This window comes from Protopterus annectens, chromosome 1.part2 (assembly GCF_019279795.1).
Source record: "Protopterus annectens isolate FY-2018-M chromosome 1.part2, PAN1.0, whole genome shotgun sequence".
NCBI lineage: Eukaryota > Metazoa > Chordata > Ceratodontiformes > Protopteridae > Protopterus > Protopterus annectens.
The window spans coordinates 773,146,241-773,169,393 of NC_056727.1; the positions used below are offsets into that span (position 1 = coordinate 773,146,241).

Sequence of the window (23,153 nt, forward strand, 5' to 3'; positions counted from 1 at the left end):
CAAGGCATTTTATATGTTACTAAGGAGTCTCTTCAACTACCCAGTCAGTCTGTCATAATTTGCCTTCAGCATGGCCATCTGGCTGCAGCACAGCAGTTCAGTCATGGTGAAACAGTTTTAATTGTGGCATTGTCATTCCTTATACTCTAATTAATAATCACTTACATAAACTGCCATGCCGTTCAGATCTGAGCCGGAGGAAGCAGCAGTAGGAGATGCATTGGGGACAGTAGTCGTGCTGGTCTCACTGACAAAAATCTTCTCAGTGGGAATCTGCAATACCCGGCTTGCAACCTACAAAAGTGTAACGAACATCAATGTAACAAACAGGCTGCAGCAATTGTTTTAAACTACTAAAAAGTTAAATGATTTGTAATGTGTACTACCTGTAGGAAAAAATAAATATTGTGCAGCTTGTACAGTAGATGATGTAAAGAAGACACTTTCATACTTATGTAACATACGATCATAGGAGACACAAGGGGTCTACATTAGAATCTCGAAGTTATGGAACATTGAATACCATATGGTCGACACCATATGATCTAAGTTCAATAACTTTGAAAATAGAAAAAAAAAATTAAACAAGAAAAACTTTCCCTGATGGGTTAAAGCAGGGGGCAAGCCCCCTGCACCCCCCACGTGGGGGGCTGTGCCTCGCCCACAACCCCCGCTACTTAGATCTACCAGCTCCGAGACTGCACTACATTAAAGTAAACAGAAATCTCCCCTTACAGAGATTTCCATTTAAACATTTGATGTTCTGCTCTTTCATTAATCTCATGTTAACAATATCAGATTCAATATTGTCAGACTTCGAGATTCTAATATAGACCCGACACAAGGCAACTAAGCCACATGACCATTTTTGCCTTGCTAATACCCATCCTTAGGCCTCACATCTCTTTTCAAGGTGTGCCAGGCCAGTCATACCAATCTAACTGTCCAGCAATTTTTTTAAGGCATACTGTGTGTCACACTGCTTAATTTGGAGACAGTATTTGTTCCAGAGAAGGGGTAGGTACTGTGTGACAAATCTCTCCCTATATACATTTCTCTACATATCTTGCAGAAAATTATGGAAATTAATATGTTTGTAAATATTCTTTATAAAAGTCAAATAATTTTGTGTTCTCAGAAAAAAAAATCCCATCTGCATTTTGGAATGTGATACTCTACGATCTTATGTTTATCACTGCTCAGTTATTTGTGTATTTTTCATATCTAGTGATATCAGATAATCTCAGCAGCATTTTCTCTTAAGTGCCGTTGTTTAATAAGATGTATGAAGGCTATGAAAATTTTCATTTACCTGACTTTATGATCTGAAGAAGCAGTAAAATGAGGGGTCTTGAGCAGGCTTATTGTAACATGAAGCCATTTACAATGACAGTATGACATTACTCTTTAGACAGTTCTCCTTCATACTCTGGCTATATGACATCACTTGCTGACTAACGGCCTAAATAATAGAGAGGTATGAACATTAAATGCTTTCTAGCTAGGATTACATTGTTTCTTTTCTAAAAAAATGTATCATAGCTAATTTAGGCTCTGGCAGAATCTTCTGAATTAATAGTGCCAGCTATGAAACTATACGGGTAGGTAAGTTATATGAGACTATGCAAAAACCTGGAAAACAAAGTTGTGAGATTTTTGTTTATTTATTTATTTGTAGTTTGTTAACCTGGAAAGTCCATTGGGCTATAGTGAGCCCTTTTTCAATGGCGGCCAGGGGAGAAAAACTCCAAGTACATACATAAAAAATGTTTATTGGTGGTTAATACAATTATTAATACAGGAAAATTGTTGTGATAACAGTAACTGAGATTCTACACATTTGTACACAGAATAACACAGTTATTATACAATTTAAAACAATATAAAAATAACAAGACTGAAAGGTTAATTAGATTTTTGAGGAGTTAAGAGACAGAGAGTTTTTATGGAGAAATTGGAGGAGACAAAGCAAGAGAAGAACAGTAGGTAAAAGATAGAGCTTTTGAGATCTGAAGTTTGATTGCAAGATGGATGCAGAGGAAGTTTAGGAGGGGTGGGTATAGACTATGACTCATAACCATGTGGCACGTAATATCATGTCTTTATGCACAGAGCTAATTACCGCATACCAGTTTTGGATTCTTCTTTTGTAGTGTGATATAATGTGGATACATATGCATCTCACATGCATGTTTTTGCCAGAGCCTTAGCTAGGCATTGCAGTGCTTGGTGCAGCTACCCAGTCTGCAACCCCCTCACAACTCTAAGTTGAGGAGAAAATAAAATCCTCCAACTTTTTCCAGTACCATTTTCTTACATCATCCAAGGTCTGCAGCAGCTTCAACAAGCTAGATCTACACATACTTGACAAAGTGTATAATGATAGTAAGAGCAGATGTCTAAATATGGTGTTAGGAAGACAATACCCAGGGTTGAATGGAAGTCTGAATATTAATTTTATTTTAAAATCTAGACCACTGAAATATTGAAGACTTAATTCTATACATTTTCTTAGCACAATTCATTGTGGTTTTCTAATTATATAGTGAGATAAAGCACTAATGTTTTGTTTCATGATTACTAGAATGTAAGAGAATGAAAGCTTATAACCAGTGATCTGCGCAATTTAGAATCATATGATTTATGAACATTTTATTTCAAGAAACTATGATTTGCGCTACAGCAAGATCTCCAATGAATGACAAGTTTTGCACCATGTGATAATGATGTTTATTTAATGATACTTTGATTTTAATCAGTTGCCTGAAAATATTCAATTTAATTTCAAGAAATTAGTGCACTAACTTGTAAATTTTAATTGTGAATAAGCATTTGGTCACTCATTTCACTGTCTTTACTATTTTCATTAACTAACTTTATGAAGAAGTGGTTTGCATCTTAGCTAATATTTACCATTACTCAGTGATTGTTGTTTGTTGATATGGGCCCAGTCACAGAAGAATTTCATTCACAGTTGCCTTTGTCTCAATTTTCAGTGTATGCTTTTGTGAGCTACTGGAGGTTCTGGTATGGATATGGATATGGATATTGGAAATGGTATGTTGATCGAAAACAGAGAATTAAGTTATGCAGGTGTGATAAGGATTAAAATGGTTACAACTTCCTATGCAGCTGGGTTTTAAGTAGTACCCACGGTACTGGTAAACACTCTTGAAGTTAACTATGGAGATACAAAAAATGTAGCTTCCTTTTTTCAAGTCTTCTCTATACTGTTCAGCAGTTGGAAACAAGAAGATACAGGTACTAATAATAATTGTGTAGATATACATGAATTTGTTAAGACATTTGAAAAAAAATGTTAAAATGTTGGCTCTTCAATGGGGAAATACATATTTTCAGCAATGTATGAAAATAGAATTAATACCTAAAAGCTTAAGAGTGGTTAAAGCACCAGTAGAAAAAAAGAGAAACACAGCATTTATTAAAATAATAAAATGATATAAATCAACACTCAATTAGGGAATACTTGTTTATTCTGATTAATTACAATGAGGAAGATATTATTGCTTTAAAAAATAATTGATGCAAACATAGTTTAATGAGTAAGGTTTTTTTTCTTAAAAGCATTTTCCATAAAGAGTATTATCTGTTTTAATGGATGAAAATTAAGAATGCTGTAAAATATCTGAAAGACATGTTGAATGGTAATTGTCTTAAAGGGCAGGAAGATGTTAATATTTTGAGTGAATCAGCACAAGAAATTAAGAAAATGTTTGACTATATATCACCAGAAGAGCAGAAGGGCTATTTTTTCTTAGAGTAACAATTAATACTAATTCAAAAAGAGCAGACTTGTATATCCCAAGATAATCTTAAGGTGAATCAGGAGGGCTTTGGCAAACAGACATACCAACCGATTTTCAAAGGAATGAATGATTATGAAATATTGGAAGCCATACTAATGGAAAATATCAGTCATATCAATGGAGTAGAAGAAACATATGGGACTCTGGAACAATAAAAGTGGTAAAAGTATATTCTCTCCAAGTTTGTAATACTGTCATTCTTTGTTTCAAGACTTTGATTGATTGGAACCTACAATACTTAATTTCAGACAAGCAAAAAGAAACATTTCCTGAAGTTTTATCTAAAACAAAAGTTTATAGCCCTATATAGGCTGTACACTAGCTTCTTTTGAACAGCAATGTGATAAATATTTTGGCCATGTAAACTGGACCGGAACACCAAAGGCGGAGGTGTGTCCATATTCATTAATCATATCCACACCTCCAGGCTAGTTGCTCAGCATAATGCAGCCGAGGTTATCCAAGTGCAACTAACTCTGGGCAAAACTGCAATCCAAATTGTAGCTTGCTACAGATCACCCACCATGCCCCAGTATTCCCACTCCTCTTTTCTTGATGTACTGGAAAATATTAGGGTTCAACCAAACACCCTAATAATGGGCGATTTCAATTACCCCACCATTAACTGGGAAAACTACTCGTACCAACTCCTTCGCTCAACGCTTTCTGGAATTCATAAACTCCAATGCCCTGGATCAACGTATCCAAACCCCCACCAGGGGCAGCAATATCCTAGATCTAGTCATTACCAATATGAGTGACCGGTGTTCCACACCTGAAGTCAATGCCTCATTGGTCTGATCCGACCATAAGCTAATTACCCTAGATATCCACATCCTGCCTCCAACCCCCCCCCCCCCATTAAGAAAACCATGGTAAAAAATTTCTCCAAAGCAAACTTCATGCTTCTTAAGACAGAAGTGGTGAACTTCATGACCCCCATGCAGATGGACAATACAGTTACAACTACTGAATCCTACACAATTGCACTTTATAAGCACTTACATGAGTGCATGGCTCATGCTATCCCAAACAGAACCAAGACGCTATCCTCCAAAAAAAGGAAGCCAATCTGGTGGTCCCCTGCCATAAACAAACTGTGCAACAGAAGGACAAAACTCTTGCAAAATAGAGTAAAATTACACGAGTGGAGGAGCTCCCTGGTCAGCCTCAGTAAGAAGCTACGATCCCTGATAAAATCCTCCAAAGCTAGTTATGAAAACAAAATTGCCACTGATTCTAAAGACAACCACAAAGCATTCTATAGCTATTTCAAGAATCTCAATGGCAACACTCAGATCTGCTCTGAGTTACAGCACAATGGCACTAAATATACAGACCCAACTGATATTGCCAACATCCTGGCAGATAGGTTCAGTGCTGACTTTACCCCCCTCTCACCCCCTAAAGGTGTGGCAAAGATACAAATTTGAATATAAACTAAACAGGAAAATAGCAATGGGAGTTTTAGATACAGGATAAGATGGCACTTTATGCATATAAAATATCTTAAATAATGGGTGAAACAAACACTAATAACCCAACAGGGTATTAATGAACAGATATCACCTGCTAAACAATAAGTTTGTCACTTCACTGCAGCATACTAATGTACAATGAAGCTCAGACACAAAAAAAGCAAATGGCACCCTTTATTTTATGTTTGCTAAATGTTCCTTTGGTGTTTAGTAACTGTAACAAGTAAACAAAAGAAAAAAGAAATGTGCATGCATACGTGTGTGTGTGTGTGTGTGTGTGTGTGTGTGTGTGTGTGTGTGTGTGTGTGTGTGTGTGTGTGTGTGTGTGTGCAAGAAATGAGAGAGAGAGCAAGTGAGGGAGTGAGTGAGAGACACCAAGAAAGCAAGATCCTGAATGCTTTCTTCTCAACTTCTTTGCAAGTTTGAATCATTAGGCAGAGGAACTATTTTACATCAAAAATATAAATAAATGCATTCAACACAGTAATGCATTAAACAGTTTAATAGATAGCATATTACTGAAGTATAAGAATGCCCTCCAGGTTGGACATTACGAGGGAAATAAAGGACCTTCAAAGGGTAGTGGCAGGCCTCAGAGCACTTCTCAACTTTCTGTTATTTCTCTGATAATGTCCATCCTGTCAGGCACTATTGCTTGCTTAGCACTATTGATAAATGGAAGTGAGGCATTAAAAAGTCACTTACAAAGTTCAGATGGGGTAGTGTTGATATACAAACTAATTTTAGGAATATTCTACTAGTTACTATGATTTCTTCCTTGGGATATTATATAATGATAACGAGAAACGTTCCTCTTTTTAAAAATATATGGAAGGACTGGCTATCACAGTGAACAATGAAAGTACACTGGTCCATTACACTAAAATATTACAGCCTGCTGTCCTGTAACAGCAGAACCAGTGTTAAGAAAAGATTTATACATCAAGATAGCACATCCTAAAAGTTTTACAAAACAGTGAGTAGAAATGTGATCATAGCCCGAAAGTGTTGCAAGCCAGGAAATAAATGTTTTTACAGTCTGATTCTGTGCACAGCAGAAAATAATAGGATAATAGAAGCTTGAAAGCATTGAAGAACAGGTAATGGGAATGGCTAGCAAAACTGAAAAGAAAATGGCACTTGCCAAGAGAATTAATAAAGATAATGCTCAAGGCAAGCCTGAGGAAGTGTATGGAAAAGCACTTGTTCGTTTGCAAGTCATTTGCTCACAATTTAAAATAAAAGAACTTCAATGTGGTGTCTGGAACAGTTTTATAAGTTGGAATGAAGTTCTTGCTGGGTCCAGACTTTATTCAGATTATCCTTCTGTCTTTGTCTTTGTTGGTATTATAGTATAGTACAGTTATAGTCCTGGGATGTAGGGATAGATCTCCTGCAATGATAGATATTGAGGAGCTTGCTCCTTGCAAATAAGGATGTTACGTACTCTCCATAATGTTCTATGTGTGGTGTCCATCTCACCTTCATTCTTACTAAGGTTGGGTTAGGAACCACTTGGCCTATACACAAGATCAAGGTCTTCCACTAGCTCATGGCTAAAACCCTATCCCATCATGCACTAGGAGAGCTTCCCAGATCTTGTTTGCAGATACAAAGAGAATACTAAAGAAGAGTCACTGGATACCTTATGGAGCAATCAGAAAGGTCAGAGAACATTAACAGCCAATTGAATCAACTCGGTCTTCCAGGAGCAGAAGGCTGGGAGAAAGGAGAGAAGGATGTAAGAATGAAGGCGAGATGAACAACACACATGGAACATTATGGTGAGTACATAACTTCTTTATATCTCATCTTCATTCTTACTAAAGTTGGGACAGCATCCCTAGCACTATCTTTCTTGTTTGGCTCAAGCGAGAATACTCTTCAGAACTGTGGAACCAAAGGAGGCCCTGTTCCTGGAGGCCAAATTGACTTTGTAATGAGTGATAAAGGTATGTGGCCTTACCCATGTTGCTGCAGCACAAATGGTATCAATGGGTAGTGTAGCCTGAAAGGCAGAAGAGGTTGCAATACCACTTTTAGAATGACCTTTTACTTTATGGGAAAGATCCTTGTTTTGAGATTTCTAAATGAAGATTATACAGTCTGAGAGCCATTTTGAAAGTGTCATTTTAGAAACTGGAGCACCTTTCTTGGAATCTGAAAAGGATACAAATAGTTGGTCAGATTTTCTGAAGTCTTTTGTCCTGTGTAAGTAGAAGTGTAATTGTCTATGTACATCCAGTTGGTATAACATGTATTCCGCCTTATTCTCATAGTTAGGGAAAATACTGTTAACTCTATGGTCTGGTTCAAATTTGATTCTGAGCATACTTTGGGTAAAAAGGAAGGGTTAATTTGTAAGGATACTCTATCTCTGTGGAAAAGCATGTAGAGGGCTTTACTGACAAGACTTGCAGCTCTGACACCCTTCTAGCAGAAGTAATAGCTATCAAAAGAATAGTTTTCCAAGTCAAAAATTTGAGATCGCAGGAGGATGCTGGCTCAAATGGGGTAAAAATTAAACAGGATAAGACAAAATTCAAGTCCCATGGTGCTGGAGGGGCTTTAATAGGTGGTCTTAATAAAAAGGTGCCTTTAAGAAAGGCTTTGCATAGTCTCTGGGACTTGACATTGAGGCCTGATTCACCTAAATGGAAAGTAGATACTGCTGCTAACTGAACTCGAATAGTAGCTGCAGCTGTGCCTTCATTAAATAATTTTGCTAAGAATTTTAGAATGGAAGCTACCAGAGCAGAAAAAGGATCAATGTGATTATTTAAAGCCCATAAGGAAAATCTTTTCCATTTGCTTCTATATATCTTTCTCATTGAAGCCTTATGAGATGAAATCAGGATGTTTTACTGCAGGAAAAAGGTTAGGGAGCCTGGCTATGGTTGGAATTAGAGCAGACAAACTGTCAGTTTGAGGGTTTGAAGGAAGGGGTGGAGCATCCCTGATGAATGAATCAGGAGGTCTGGAACTGGGTCCAGGATCCAAGGCTCCTCCTGGAGATGAGGCCACAGGAAGGGGAACCAGATCTGATGAGGCCAGTATGGGGAGATGAGTATCAGGTTCCTTCCCAAGTAATTGGCTTTCTGATGAACTTTGGATATCAATGGAAACGGAGGAAAGGCATACATGAGACCTGAGGGCCAATTGTGGACAAGTGCATCCCTTGTTGACTCCCCTAGAGGGGGGATCAGGGCAAAGTAGCTGCTGCATTTGGTGTTTATGGACATGGCAAAAAGGTTGCAGCAAGACTGGCCCCATTTGCAAACATTTTTTTCCGCCACTTCCTGTTTTAGGGACCATTTGTGAGACATCAGAAATGCTCTGCTGAGTCTGTCTGCAATCACATTGGATTTCCATGGGATGTGCATTGCTATCAGAAAGCATTGGGAGGAGATTGCTCAGTGCCATACTCTCATGGCCTCTCGACAAAAGGGGTAAGATCTGGTTCCTCCTTGTTTGTTTATGTACCATACAACTGACATGTTGTTTGTATTGCAATAGTTCCCAGTGGAAGAGAGTCCTGGAATGCTTGCAATGCCAAAAGCATTACTATCATCTCTAGGACATTGACATGCAAATGGGCCTTGTGTTCCTGCCAAGTGCCTTGGACTGATTTCCTACATAATACCCCCCCATCTGGGAAGCATCTGTGGTCACTGTGGCTAATGGCTGGGGAAGTATAAAGAGTCGACCTAACATCACGAGTGGAGTCTAGCCACCAACAAAGATCATTTTTGCAAGATTTCTTTAGCAGTATCTTGTGGGACATGGGTAATTCTTGCACTGACCACTGAGTGAAAAGTAGCCACTGGAGAATTCTCATGTGCAGGTGTGCAAAGGGAATCAAGGTTATTGCTGCTGCCAAGGTGCCTACGGCTCTTATAACTGTCTTTGTTTGTACTTTTCTCTTGGGAAGGAGATTCAAGACCTGACATTGAAAAACTCTTACCCTTTCTGGAGGAAGTTTGGCGATCATTTTTATTGTATTTAGTTCTGCTCCTATAAAAAAGATATGCTGAGATGGCAGTATGGCAGATTTTTTGTAATTTATTGTGATCCCAAAGTGAGAGAAGAGCTGCAAGGTGGTGTCTCTCACTTTTGTTAGTAGCTGCTCAGTGGTGGCAGTTAGAAGACAGTCGTCTAGGTATGGAAACACTCGGAATCCTAGGTGTCTCAAGTGAGCCACGACTACTGCCATACACTTGGCAAACACTCTGGACGCTGTAGTAAGGCCAAAGGGCAAAGCCCTAAACTGGTAGTGGCTGGCTCCCAGCCAAAAGTGCCGGTGCCTCCTGGATTGCCTGTCCATTTTTATATGTTAGTATGCATCCTGGAGATCTGTCGAGCACATCCAATTGTCTTGTCCTAGAAACGGGAGCATTGACTGCAGTGTCACCATCTCGAACTTTGATTTTTTTTACTGATTTGTTTAGGTTGCTGAGATCCAAGACTGATCTCCAGTTTTCTGATTTTTTTTTTTGGAACTAAAAAGAACCTTGAGTAAGTTCTGAATCCTATCTGGTTTGCAGGGACTGTTTGGATGACTCTCTTGTCTAGCAACTTTTGAATTTCTAGAGTTGTGTGTTCCCTTTGACTTGGTGGAATGTCCGGGATCTTTTTTATGCTTGGAGCGGGAAAGGAAAAGGGTATGGAGTGACCTCTGGATATGATGCTTTGTACCTATTTGTCTTTTGTTATTGTCAGCCAGGATTTTTGGTACAAAGATAAGCATCCCCCAACTGACTCCAGAGATGGACAGGTTGGCCTTCCTTCAGGAGTGCTGAAAGGGCATACCAAAGAAGGATTCCTGGGTGCCCTGATTCTGCGAGCCCCCCTGCCATGTGGTCAGCATTTTCCATTACCAGTTCCCCCTCTGCCTCTGGGGGGCAAGATTCACCAAGTGCGACCTGGAAAGCTCTTTAGGATTTTCAAAATCACATTTTCCTGCTACCTTTCTGACCTTTGCGGTAAAGTCTGGTAGGTAGGGAAAAATGGATTCCTACGGCAGAGAGTCTTTCCTTCCTGTTAACACCTGGTTCATTTGTCCTTGACTTTAGACCCGAACAGGGATGAACCATCAAACAGGGCATTAACAAAGGAAGATTTAAAGGGCTCCGCAAAGTCACACACTCACATCCAGGAATGTCTCCTTAGGGAAATCCCAGAACCTGCTGCTCTGCTCACTCCATCTGCTGCATAAGAAATCAGTCTCATGGAGGACTTGACCACTGAATTTAAGGCAGAGAACTGTGAGAAAACTTTCTCTGACACCCCTTCAGATACTGAACCTTGGAGGGTATCTCCTAGTTCTTTCAGGAGATCTCTGTAATCTGGTGAAATGAGTCAGGTAATTCAGTGATCTAAGGGCAAATGTCACTGAAGAAAAAATGTGCTTTCCATATCTGTCCATCATGCAAGACTCCTTGCTTGGTGGGTAGACAGAAGAAGATGTCTCTGAGAGTTCCTTCTTAGTGACTGCCACCACCACCACCATAGCATCTACTGGTACCCCCTTAGTCAGAAATGTTTTGTTGGATGGAGAAGTAATAAACTTGTTTGGCTTCTGAGGAACTAGTTCCACAGAATCTGGAGTCTCCGATGCCTTTCAAGAAACTAAATCCATAAGTTTGTTGAAAGGTGGAAACACCCAAGTAGAGGAAGGGTGAGATCCAAAAACCTTCAGGTAGACAGACTGCTCCACTGAAGGGTTGGTGGACTTCAAGCCCCCTCTCTAAGTATTTCCAAGAAGTCTCCAAAGGAGACATCATCAGAAGGCAACTGTGGGGACCCTTCAGCTTCATCAAGGTCCGTATCTGAAGTGACGGACTCCTCTGGGAAGTCTAAATGCTTCCTCTCCGGAGAGGATTTGGAAGAGATTGGGGCACTCAGTGGGCCATCCAGAGGCTTAGGATCGCTGTGTCCCTGTGGATGCAAGGGTATAGAGACAGACACCAGTGCCTTTGGGGGGAAGAATGTCCAGATGTGGCAGCGGATCTGTCTGTGAAGACAGCACTGTCTTCATTACCTGAAAAGGCCCCTGCTCCTGATCAGATGAAACTCCCATTTCTGAAGAACCATATGGAATCCCTGGAACCAAGAGGAATGGTTCTGAGGCTGAGGTACGAGCCAAGCTCACTCAAGCTGATGCCTTCAGAGGCAAGTTTGCATCCGAAGACTGTTTGATCCAACTCCCCTCACCAGACCTGACTGGACAGCGTTGACTCCTCGAGTTCTGATGGAACCAAGGACATTGAAGCAATATTCTGTTTCAAAGATTCTGTAATAGGTCTCAGTTCTGACGGTTCCACTACAATCAGTTATGGACATTCTGGCTCCAAGGTTCGAGATCAGATTGGAGGAAGAGCTGATGTCGAAAGGGTGGATTTGGTCAGTTCTGAAGCCCTCTGGATTGGATCTGACAACAGTTTGGTGAGTGATGGTGTCTTTAACAGTCGCAGCACCACATGATACACATCATCGTCGAACAAGTTCCTGGAAGATCAAGTCGAGAGGGAAGGAGATTTTGGAGGACTGTAGCAATAGAGATCTAAGAGTGGGAGATAGCAATGGAGATTTAAGAGTGGGAGATACCAGTACCAATTCAGTGGACCGGCTTTGCAAAAGAAACTCCATCGGTACCGAAACTATAGGTGCAGAGGTAGAAGGCCTCTTTGAACTGACAGCCTTTGGCTCTGGAAATGACTCTTTTGGCAGTTTTTTAGATGGCTCTGACAGAGCACTTGAAGAAGAAGACCTTTTCCCTGACTTGTCTGACTTTGAAGAAGGGGATTGGCCAGACTTAGAAGAACCCTGACCTTCTTGGATCACTTCAGGAAAGGGGGTTTTCAATAGCCCTCTGAGAATCAATTTATTTTTCTTTTCCAATAATGCCATGTGGCTAAAAGAGTGAAAGATGGCACAGGACTCTTGGAGATAAACTACTCCTAGACAGTACACACAAATGGTGTGTCTATCAGTAATGGACTTTTTTGTCCATGTTCAACACATTTTTTATACCCAGAGGGTTTAGCTTCCTTAGAATCCTTAAAAGGCATTATACTAGTCAGAAAACAATAAGGAAAAAGCCACTAACAACTTGGCTATATATATATGTATGTATATGGGTCTACTTCATATGACCTGAATTTCATTTGACTGAAACTCATAACAGTGCACATTAAAGTAAAAGGTATATGCCCTTTTCGCCACTGCAGTGCAATCCTGGAGTTAGTATATATAGTTGGGGGGAGGGGGGTGAAGCCCCCCACACAGTTTAGATAAATATTGTTTTCTGCAGAGTTATTCATTGCAGTTATAAATATCCATGTGTATGGTTTAAAATGTATAAAGTATGCGGGGGGCTTCACCCCACACACACCCCTAACTATATATACTAACTCCAGGATTGCACTACAGTGGGGAAAAGGGCATATACCTTTTACTTTAATGTGTCAGTGTTATGAGTTTCAGTCAAATGAGTTTTCAGCCTTTTGAACTTTCAGTATTTTGGTCTCAGTCAAATGAATTTCAGTCAAATGAAATTTAGGTCATATGAAGTAGACCCATATATACACACACACACACACACACACACACACACACACACACGCACGCACGCACGCACGCACACACACACACACACACACACACACACACACTACTTTTTTGAAACAACAAGAACAGTGATCACTTTTTTTTTTAAAACAACAAGAAAAACAGCAATAATAATAACAATAGCAACAATAGTAATAACAAGAAGTCAATTAAACGTCCAATAGAAACGGAAAAGCCTCTAAGTTAAACGGGCTATGGCAGCTTTCTAATTTAAATAAACTAGCCTTGAGGAGTGAAGGGAAGAGAATGGCAAGGAAAAGAAAACCCTCTAACTAAAATGCACTTTTAAACATTAAGTTTAAATCCGGGATAGGGGAGGAAAGGCCTTACAAAAGAAACGAAGGCCAACAGCAGTTAAATCTCGGGAAGAAAAAATGGAAAACACACAGACACTTTAGTAAGTACTAAAACAGAAAAAACACAGAAATAACTAACAATTTTTTTCAAAAAGTGAAGAAAAATTCTGCTTAACCAGATCCAGTAAAAACAGCACCCGATCTTGTTTAGTGGAAAATTAGATCTGTGGAGCTCTCCTAGTGCATGATGGGATAGGGTTTTAGCCACAAGCTAGTGAAAGAACTCGAGCTTGTGTATATGCTGAGTCAGAACCAAGGATCGGTTCCAAACCCAACTTTAGTAAGAGTGAAGGTGAGACAGGACAACAGCACATCACTTTTTTAAACTCACTGCCTATCCTGATTGTTTTTTTTTTTTGTTAGTAAAGTAGGTCTCTATGTATGTATACTAGCACACACACACATACACACACACACACACAAATATATATATATTTATAAATATATATATATATATATATATATATATATATACGCATACATATAAATGTATACACACACATGTATAAATATATATAATAATATATATATATTATATATATATATATATATATATATATATATATATATATATAGGTCTACTGCTTTTAGTCGAATTACATTTGGTCGAAAATGATCTCAGGCAGCCCACTTCACTGAAAATGCATTTCACTGAAAACCCATTTGGTCGAATTACATTTGGTCAGAAATGGAATATAGCCCCTGCCCCACTGCAATGCGACCCTGGAGTGAAAATCTAAAGTAAGGGGGGATGTGGGGGGCCCCCACATAATTGCAGTGTATACACTATTATATACATGTGTATCCATTAAAAATACATTGAAACATATAAAGTCAGTAAAAACTAGTTGCAAAATGTGGGTTTGAGTTTATTTAGTTGGGATTTGATAAAGGCAATGGGAACAGGTTATAAGGAAAAGGCATTAGAGGAAGAACGGCTGTGGGGTGAAGACAAAGAAGAGGCTTTGGGACTATATTGAGTTAAGTTTTGGATTGTTTCTATGAATTAATTGTTTAATAGGGCAGCAGTTTCAGTTACAGTATTGAGGGGGAAGGGGTTGGGTGTGGGAAGGCTACTGGGGTGGAGGATTGTGACCAGAATTTTTGGGGGTTGGTATGTAGGCTACAATGGATGGAAATGAAAAATGATTTTTCAGTAATTAATGATTAATTTTTTGCACTTGTTTCTGAGTTCTTTGTAGTGTTGGAGTAGGGGAGGGGTTTTATTTTGACCCAGGTTTTCCAGGCAGTGTCCCTCTGGTGCATAATAGAGTGTACTTGCTTTGTGAGCCAGGGGGCACAATTTGATTTTGCTCTGATTTTTCTAGATGGGACCATAGTGTTTAATATGTCTAGAAATATTTTGTTGAAGGCAATTACAGCATCATTTAGGGGGAGGTTATAAAGGAAGGTCCAGTTGATTTTGGACAGAGTAGAGTTAAACTTGTCTGGGTCGAAGTGGGTCACATTGCAACATACTCTGTACAGGTGTTCTTTGGGTGATTGTTGAGAGTACTTATGGACATAGGTGGGGGAGTGGTCACTCAGAGAGTTGGGAAGTGTGCCAGGGTTATGATAGATACAAGGGTCAGAAGTTAGGATCCAGTCTATAATAGATCCAGATCTAGTATGTGTGTGTGTGTGTGTGTGTGTGTGTGTGTGTGTGTGTGTGTGTGTGTGCGTGTGTGTGTGTGTGTGTGTGTGTGTGTGCCCAGAGCTGTCTGGTTGTGCTACCGTAAAAAACATCAACTATTTTGAGGGACTGATTTCAGGACAGCAAAAAAATATCATTTAATGTATGTATTAACTGTAATAGTTATATTGCATACATGTAACCTCTGCTTATGCTGACATCATTTTGAGCTAAATTTTGTCAGAGATTTGCAACATAACTCATTTCATTTTATTATACATGCAAAAACTGGTTTCAGTGCTATACAAGAAGCAAGGCAACACTGGAGCTGGGTATATGATGAGATGTTTGGGCACCAAGCAGTTTATTTCATCAGCATAATGGTATCTAAAATGGTGGGTCATTGAACCTTTTAGTTGTGTTCCTTATTTATGTTTCTGTTTCTAATTTGTGATAATTTATGACTAATTCTGCCAAAGCCAGCTTCCACATTTCCTTTCTCGTATCAACTTATTTTGGCAGAATTGTAGTAAGGATATTGACTCTCACTACCTGTGTTGAAAAAAAAATACTGCAACATCAAGAAGTAACTACAGTGTGAAAACTTTAACTTCACTGCAGTATGTCTACTTAATGTGAATTGGATGCTGATACTGTCACATACACCTACCTACCACATATGTTGGATAAGTTGAAATATTGGTTGCTGTCCATGGTACTGGTATTAAATGGTAACTCTGTACTACTATTAGTGGTGAAGTAGGACTATATATCCAGACAATTATTTTTGGTATTGGAATCAGTTTTAACCCCTCTCATTGTTATGCACACCCAGGTATACCAAACTGGCTTTAAACTTAATATACATCAGTGTTATCACTGCTGTAGCTTTGATGTTTCTATACTACCTTGTAAGATAAACTGAGTACAGTTATGGAGCTTCAATATTAGGACTCACCAGCCTTTGGACAGGGATGACGAGACTCCATATTTGTGGGTAAATATTTCTGATGTCTAGAGCTATTAAGAACTATTGAAGTTCACCTGTGCGATTCTTCATCTCTTCAGAAGTCAATTGTTAGCACAATACCTTTATGTAAGATTGCATAAGATTCTACAGTACTTCTCAAACTAAAGTATGCCTTGTCATTGTAAGTTATTATTGTCTTTTTTCTAGAACTCATGTTCATTTGGTTAGCAATGGTGGTGTGGGCTAAGGAGTTAGTTAATAGCAAAGATAATTGTCCATTCAGACAATCATAAAGTGTTTTTGCTTTAAATAAGAAAAGAGCTAAACTAGTATGGATACAAGCAATTTTGAGGCAGTCACTTTTGCAGTGCCTGAAGATTGACACTGCCCTTTTGCTGCATGCTAATTTCTGTGTAAGATCATAATAGTGCCCTATAGCTTGTCAAAATTACAATTCCACCGTTTCATGTTTTATCACTGGAGGCAGAGTAGAAGGCAACACTAATTCCTCTCTTCTTATGGTCGTAAGCACTATACAGGCCATTTAATTAAACACCAATGGGCCCGTAGCAGGTGAAAAATCATATAATTATAGCTTGAATGGAATCTGGTGCATTTTTAAATGGTTTACTGCCCAGTTACAGGAATTTGTCACTGGTGGTATTGCTAAGGTACTTCTTGTGTATGTCTCAGGCAGGTGACAGGGTACAAACTATCTGGGTGCATTTGCTTGCCCTCATTTTTACAGCTGATGTTCTGAGATTGGCGGACTTCTCCAAGAAATGACTGTAAGGATATTTCTGAAATGCCGGGCCAAGTTAAAAAGCAAGCCTAGCAGATCAGAGGAAACTGCTAATGAGGGCACTGCTACAAACATCCCTAAGAGGTTTGCATAGTATTTTCAAGAATTATGCTTTTTATGCCAGTATAATAACTTTAGCTGTTTATCTTTATGATGGAGATCTTAAATTAAGAATCTCTTAGGTAACTATAGGGAAGACTAGAAGAAACTTGGTCATACTGGAGGGAAAACTTTGTTGTGGCTTTTTGTATCAATTTCAGATCAATTTTATAAAAAGATATCTAATGATGCTTAGAAAAGACTGCACACCAGTTTTGATTCTTAAGAAGTTGCATCCTAGGCCATGCCACAACTAACTATAGTGGCCTTTTCCCAAGAAAGCTGTGTGTATTTATTGAGTTGTTACTGTGGGAAAGCATTAGAGATTATAATGGTGGATCTAGTCATGCTCTCAGGTCATTTTTCAGAAGAGGAGGAGTATTTCATTTGCTGACAGTAGGGACATCACCAAGTTTAATTTATATGGAAAAGAAATGGGACTCTAAAGCCTTTTTTTGTTATATTCAATGGCCATTTGGAACTCTTATAGTGTGGGATATGTTTCTCAGGGAAAATGGGAGCAGCAAATGGAAGGCTGAAGTTAGGTTAATCAGACGTGAATTGCTTAACCTGCATTTTCAGATGCAGGTGTATTAAGATGTGGTTTCTTAGGAACTCTTATTTTTTGGGGCAGACAGAAGGATTCTGATTTCATGATGATGGTGTGCACTTTGTCCTGAGTTCAATGACTTTCCATTATCATGGCAGAGATTCAAGGGGTGCAATGGTTTCAGCTGATATCAGAGGTGCATAGTCTTGCTAAGGACCATCCATGTCTTGATGTCATAGTTATTGTTTAGGATAGAAATGATTGGATGACTATTTCAAAAACTAATTCAGTGTCAATGACATTGTAAAAATCTCTCCATACAAAGCTTAAATTCCACTATATTACTGTGACTTGGTCTCATATTATTCCTGGGAGTGTATGGAGAAAGATATTTACAAAAAAGCTATGGATACAGCTGGCACAAACATGAATACCAAGATGACTAAAGAAGCCAAAGAACTGGAGTTCATTGTTCATCAGGAACAGGATTTTGTAGACAAGGACCTACTATGGTTCTGGCCACATAGTGTACATTTTCCTGACAGGGTCTAAATTTATTTAATTTGTATTTTAGACCATGTTTTCACATTTAATGTCTGGCAAGTGATGTTCCAAAGTATAAATGGATAAATGATTACCAACGAACCACCAGCAAAAAGATAAAATATTCCAAAAAACAACGACCACAGATCCAACACCAGAAGTTTATTGCACACAAGTCCCTAGCGCCTCGGCCTTCGCCTTCCAGGAGAATAACATCAGTTGATTTTCAAACATTTTTATACACTGATCAATAAAGTAATCAAATCATTCAATTAACAATTATACAATTGATCATAAAAAAACTTTCCAATTACATTCTAAATTCATGCCTCTAGGTGCCATAGTGTCATACTTCAATATAAAAACTGTCTCTTTATATAACAACTTACATTTAGTTTTTTCTTCATTTTCATTCATAATTAAACTTTCTAAAACTGTAGCTAACAGACCTTTAGGGTCACTATTATGAAAATCTTTAAAATGTGTAGCAAGAGGACTTTCTATTTTTTTATGTTTTATATCTCTTAAATGTTCTTGCAACCTTGTTTTAAAAGCTTGTTTACTTTCCCCAACATAGAACATATTACAAGGGCATTTTAGTGCATACACAATTCTTTCAGTATTACATGAAAATTGTCCCATAGGATAAAATTTCTTACCATTAATATATTCAACTGTCTTACATACATATTTACAAGAGATACATTTACCACATGGATATGTACCCCTTAAGTTTACATCAACATGTACATTTAGATGTAAGTCTGGAGTGGAGAAACCTGCATGAACTAACATATCTTTTAGATTTCTCCCTCTCTTATACGAGAAAGTTATGTTCTTAGGGAAAATTGATGTTAGATCTTTATATTTAAATAATGAATTCCAATAATATTTCATCATATGGCTAATTTCTAGTGAAAGTAAATCATAAGTCATAACCATAAAAAATGTTTTTCTTGGTTCATCCCTCAAAGAGTATGCATATGTTTTCTTATTATATTTCTTTTGTATCTTATTCATACCTTGATTAGTTTCTTTTATATTATTTAATGATGACATCACCTCTTGAGCATCATAACCTCTTTTTATGTATAACCATGCTATTTTCTCCAGTTCATTATTAATTTCATCACTATGGTTATATAACCTATTAATTCTCATAAATTCGCCATGTGGTAATGATTTTATAAGATGCGGTGGATGGCAGCTTCTTCCATCTAGTAAATGTAATTCATTTTCGAATTTCCGAAACACTTTTGTCACAATGTTGCCATTCAAACTGCCTTCTAGAGTTATGTCCAAAAAATTAACTTTATTAACAATTTGAAAACCGTCAAATTTCAAACCAAATTCATTTGTTTGTAAAACATTCCTAAATTTATATATTTCTTGTTCTCCACCCTTACAAATAAAAATTAAATTGTCTATATAACGGTAATATTTAACCACATTATTAATAAAAAATTCTGTCCTATATAAAAATTCAATTTCAAAAAGATTCATCATTACATTTGCATACATGGGGGCAAATGCTGCCCCCATTGCTGTGCCCCTAAGTTGATGGAATAATTGTCCATCAAAACTAAAATAATTACTTTTTAAACAAAATCCTATAAGCTCTATAATATATGATGACAAAGGACTGTCACCTAATATCTTCTCTATAGCTCTCAAACCATGTCTATGTTCTATACTTGTATATAAACTTTTAACGTCTGCTGTAAACCAATACATATCTGAGGTCCATGTTATTGGTGATATTTTTGTTAAAAAATCAAAACTATCTTTAATATATGAAGACTGTTTCATCACATAAGGGTATAAAAAGCTATATAAAAATAAACGCATATTGTGAGAAAAATAATTACATGCTGATACAATCGGGCGACCTGGAGGGCAATGTAGATTCTTATGTACTTTTGGTAGACAATAAAATCTTGCTACCTCACATCCTTTTGTTGAAAATTTCTTAGTTATATCATCCTTTGAAAAGTACCCTAATCTATATCCCTTATGGCATAAATCTTCAAACTTTTTAACCGCTTGTTCATATTGTTTCATCTCACAGTTCTTGTATGTTTTTCTATCATTTAAATGTTCCCAACACATTGTAGCATATCGGGTATAATGCATAAGTACAATTTTGTTACCCTTATCAGCTGGTTTGACTATTATTTCCTTATTAGCAGCTAGCTCTTTAATGGCTTGCCATTCATTCTTAGTTAAGTTATACTTAATACTACATCTTTTAGTATCAAATTCATCATAAATAGTTTCAGCTGCAAAATCAACCATAGCTGAAAAGTGTTTTATTCCTTCATGTTGAAAAGCTGGTATAAAAGTGCTTTTAACTTTAATCCCACTTGTGTCTAGTCGACAGTACGCATTGGTACCTATGCAATTATCATTATCTGACATGCAAGAATAAAAACTATCTTCCGAGTCTTCACCAATGCTTGAATCTTCTTCATTTACATTATTTAATACTGAAAGATCATTTTCACTTTTTTTAAAAAAACACATCAGATTTAATTTACGTATAAAGCGATAAATATCACTTTTTAAGACATATAGCCTAGGTAATACCATAGGTACATACTTTAAACCATGACTAAGGGCAGAAATTGTAGCCTCATTAAATGAACACCCACTCAAGTTAATGATATAACTGTTAGCATTGTTTTCACAGTCTACCGAATCACATACTAATGAATTAGTTCCTTCTAAAACGTTTGTACCTCTGGGCAGTCGCTGATGTCTCGGGATATTGTCTCTGTCCATTCTCCGCATTGGAAGCATTGCCTCTATATTCTCTATATTCTTCTCTATTGTCATATTCTGGCCGCTTCTTTCTCTGAAAGGAATTTTGAAACTGTTGTGGATTCTGTGCCGCCGGTAACTCGGGATAATTATTTCCACCTTCCCCAGCTTCACTATCCCAATCTGCAGAAGCATCATATACAGTATTTGGCCCGCCATGATCCACACGGCTTTCTTCATCTGCAAACCTTACGCTACGATGTCTGTTCTTACTGTTGATTGGGCGAGAGAATGCCGATCCCCCAGCATAATCTCTGATGTCACGATTAAGTTTATATTTTTTAATATTCAGCAACTCCTTCTCCATATCAATGAGCTTATTTTGTATATCTTTTAAACATAATTCCATGCGTGACAAGCCAGCCATTTCTGATAAAGTCTCACAAGTGTTATTGATTTCAGTTTTTAGCCTTTCTTGTTTTACCTTATCACGTTCTACTAGAATAGTCACCCACACAATGGAGCAACGGTGGGCAGCTGCTACCCATCTTTTTTGAAAGGCTTTGTCAGTTTTTTTTTATAAATGGATAAATATATAAAATGGGAAGAACTGAAAGGGAAGGGTTGTATAGCTGAAGAGTTAAAGATATGAAAACAACTTGTAATAGACCACATTTTTTCATGTCATACAAAGCAGCTTGGTGGTTGTAGTTTGATAAGGTAGATGATGCAGACAGTATCTCTCCCTCACAGCAATATACAGAATGTAGGCTATGCCCCCCCCCCCCCATTGTGGGTATGGGACATTGTTTACATCCTTGGTGCATCACAAAAACCACAACAGGCTTTTATTGCACCTTTAATAAAAGAAGGCTAGGTATGGCTTTCCTTGGTATTGATGGCATAGTTGTCTGAGTATGAGCTCAGGCTAGTTTATTATCTGAAAAAAAAATAAGAATGGCAATATGATAATGGTGTTATTTATACTCCTCAGCTTGCCCAGGCTTGGTTGAATTGGCAGTGCTTTCAATTTTAGCTTTAATGGACTGATGCATGTTCATTTGGTTAGCAATGGTGGTGTGGGCTAAGGAATTAGTTAATAGCAAAGATAATTGTCCATTCAGCCAGGTCAGCTAAGTGGCCAGCAGTACTGGGACCAAGGCCCTTGGTATGGTAACAAATGAATGGCATGGGGAATATACTTTTGAGCAGAGTGATACCTGGTTGAACTGAATAATGAGGTAGTAATTTTCTGAATATCAGGGTGGTGTTGCAATTCTTATTAAATTGAATATAAACTGAGTTCTTATAGTTAGGAAGGAATAATAGAATGTAATATATGAGCAGACTAAAGCTGATTTTACACAAACTTTCAATAAGTTAACTTGTCAAAATGCAGAAGGTGTTGTGTCTTCTTGGGAGGGGATACATAGGAAAATGTCACTTTGGGAAGTGCACAGGTCCAGTAGCCATTTGTCAAATTACATAAGTAATTCATTTTAAAGACCAAATATCCAAATCATAAAAAATGCCTCATCTAAGAATTGCTCTATTTTTATTTTTATTTTTTTTACTGTAATCCTTCGCAGGTACTACATGTCCAGAACATGTTTTTTTTTTTCTTAAAGACCCTTTTATTAACATCAGTATTAACGTGTCTCTACAACAAATACATTTTAAAATTGCAGTACATTCAGGTTTCCAAGTTATTTAACATAATTATGAATTCCATATTGCATAATCCACATTGATTAATACAAACTGATAAAATATCATAAAATAATACTGTCCATGTCAAGGATTATGTACAAGATGTTCTATAATCATTAGGTGAACTGACTTATCTTTACATACTTGCAAATACATCGCATCTGGGGTATTAGTCTGACTAACATCCAACAAGTTAATAGGCCGGCCATATCCACCCATCAGTCTGTTCTTCCTGATATGTACTGTCCTTATTAAACTGATCAGTAATTATTCCAAGCAGCCCATTTTCTGAGCCATGCCACTAGCCTACCCCAAAATTCTTCCTATCTCTCTTCTGAATCTGTTCCATTAAGTTTTTAAAGCCTTCTAGTGTTAGTGATCTAGGGGACTTCCACAGTCTTGTGATCAATATCTTTGCAACAAGCATCATTAGAGAAAGTAAATGCTGCTGGGCTCTTGGAAGGATAGTCACTCCATCATATATCAACATCTACAGGAATGGTGGGAGGGTAAATTCATTATGAAGTATTTTCCTTATCAACTCCTGCATCTGAGTTTTGAACGCTTGGAGTTTCACACATTCCAAAAATATGTTTCCATGTATGTATTGCCATCTGCCCATAACTCCTAAAGTTCTCAATCAAATCTAGAGAATATTCTAGTGACCCTGTGTGGACTGTGAGTTTTTCTAATGTGCAATGTATATATGGATGGTTGAGCCGGCATTCTTTAGAGGTCTGAGCCCAGAGCTTAAGGTACCATACTGAAAATAAATGTATTTTTTTCTGATGTCAAA

General features: G+C 37.8%; 1 protein-coding gene across 1 annotated transcript in view; it reads right to left on the minus strand.

Moving 5' to 3' along the window:
* LOC122792414 (xanthine dehydrogenase/oxidase-like) overlaps positions 1-23,153 on the minus strand; it is a 1,368,088-nt gene that overhangs the window by 399,152 nt on the left and 945,783 nt on the right. Inside the window, exon 21 of the mRNA XM_044060203.1 lies at positions 166-294. Within this exon, the coding sequence (XP_043916138.1) occupies positions 166-294 (129 nt within the window). The remainder of the gene's footprint in view (positions 1-165; positions 295-23,153) is intronic.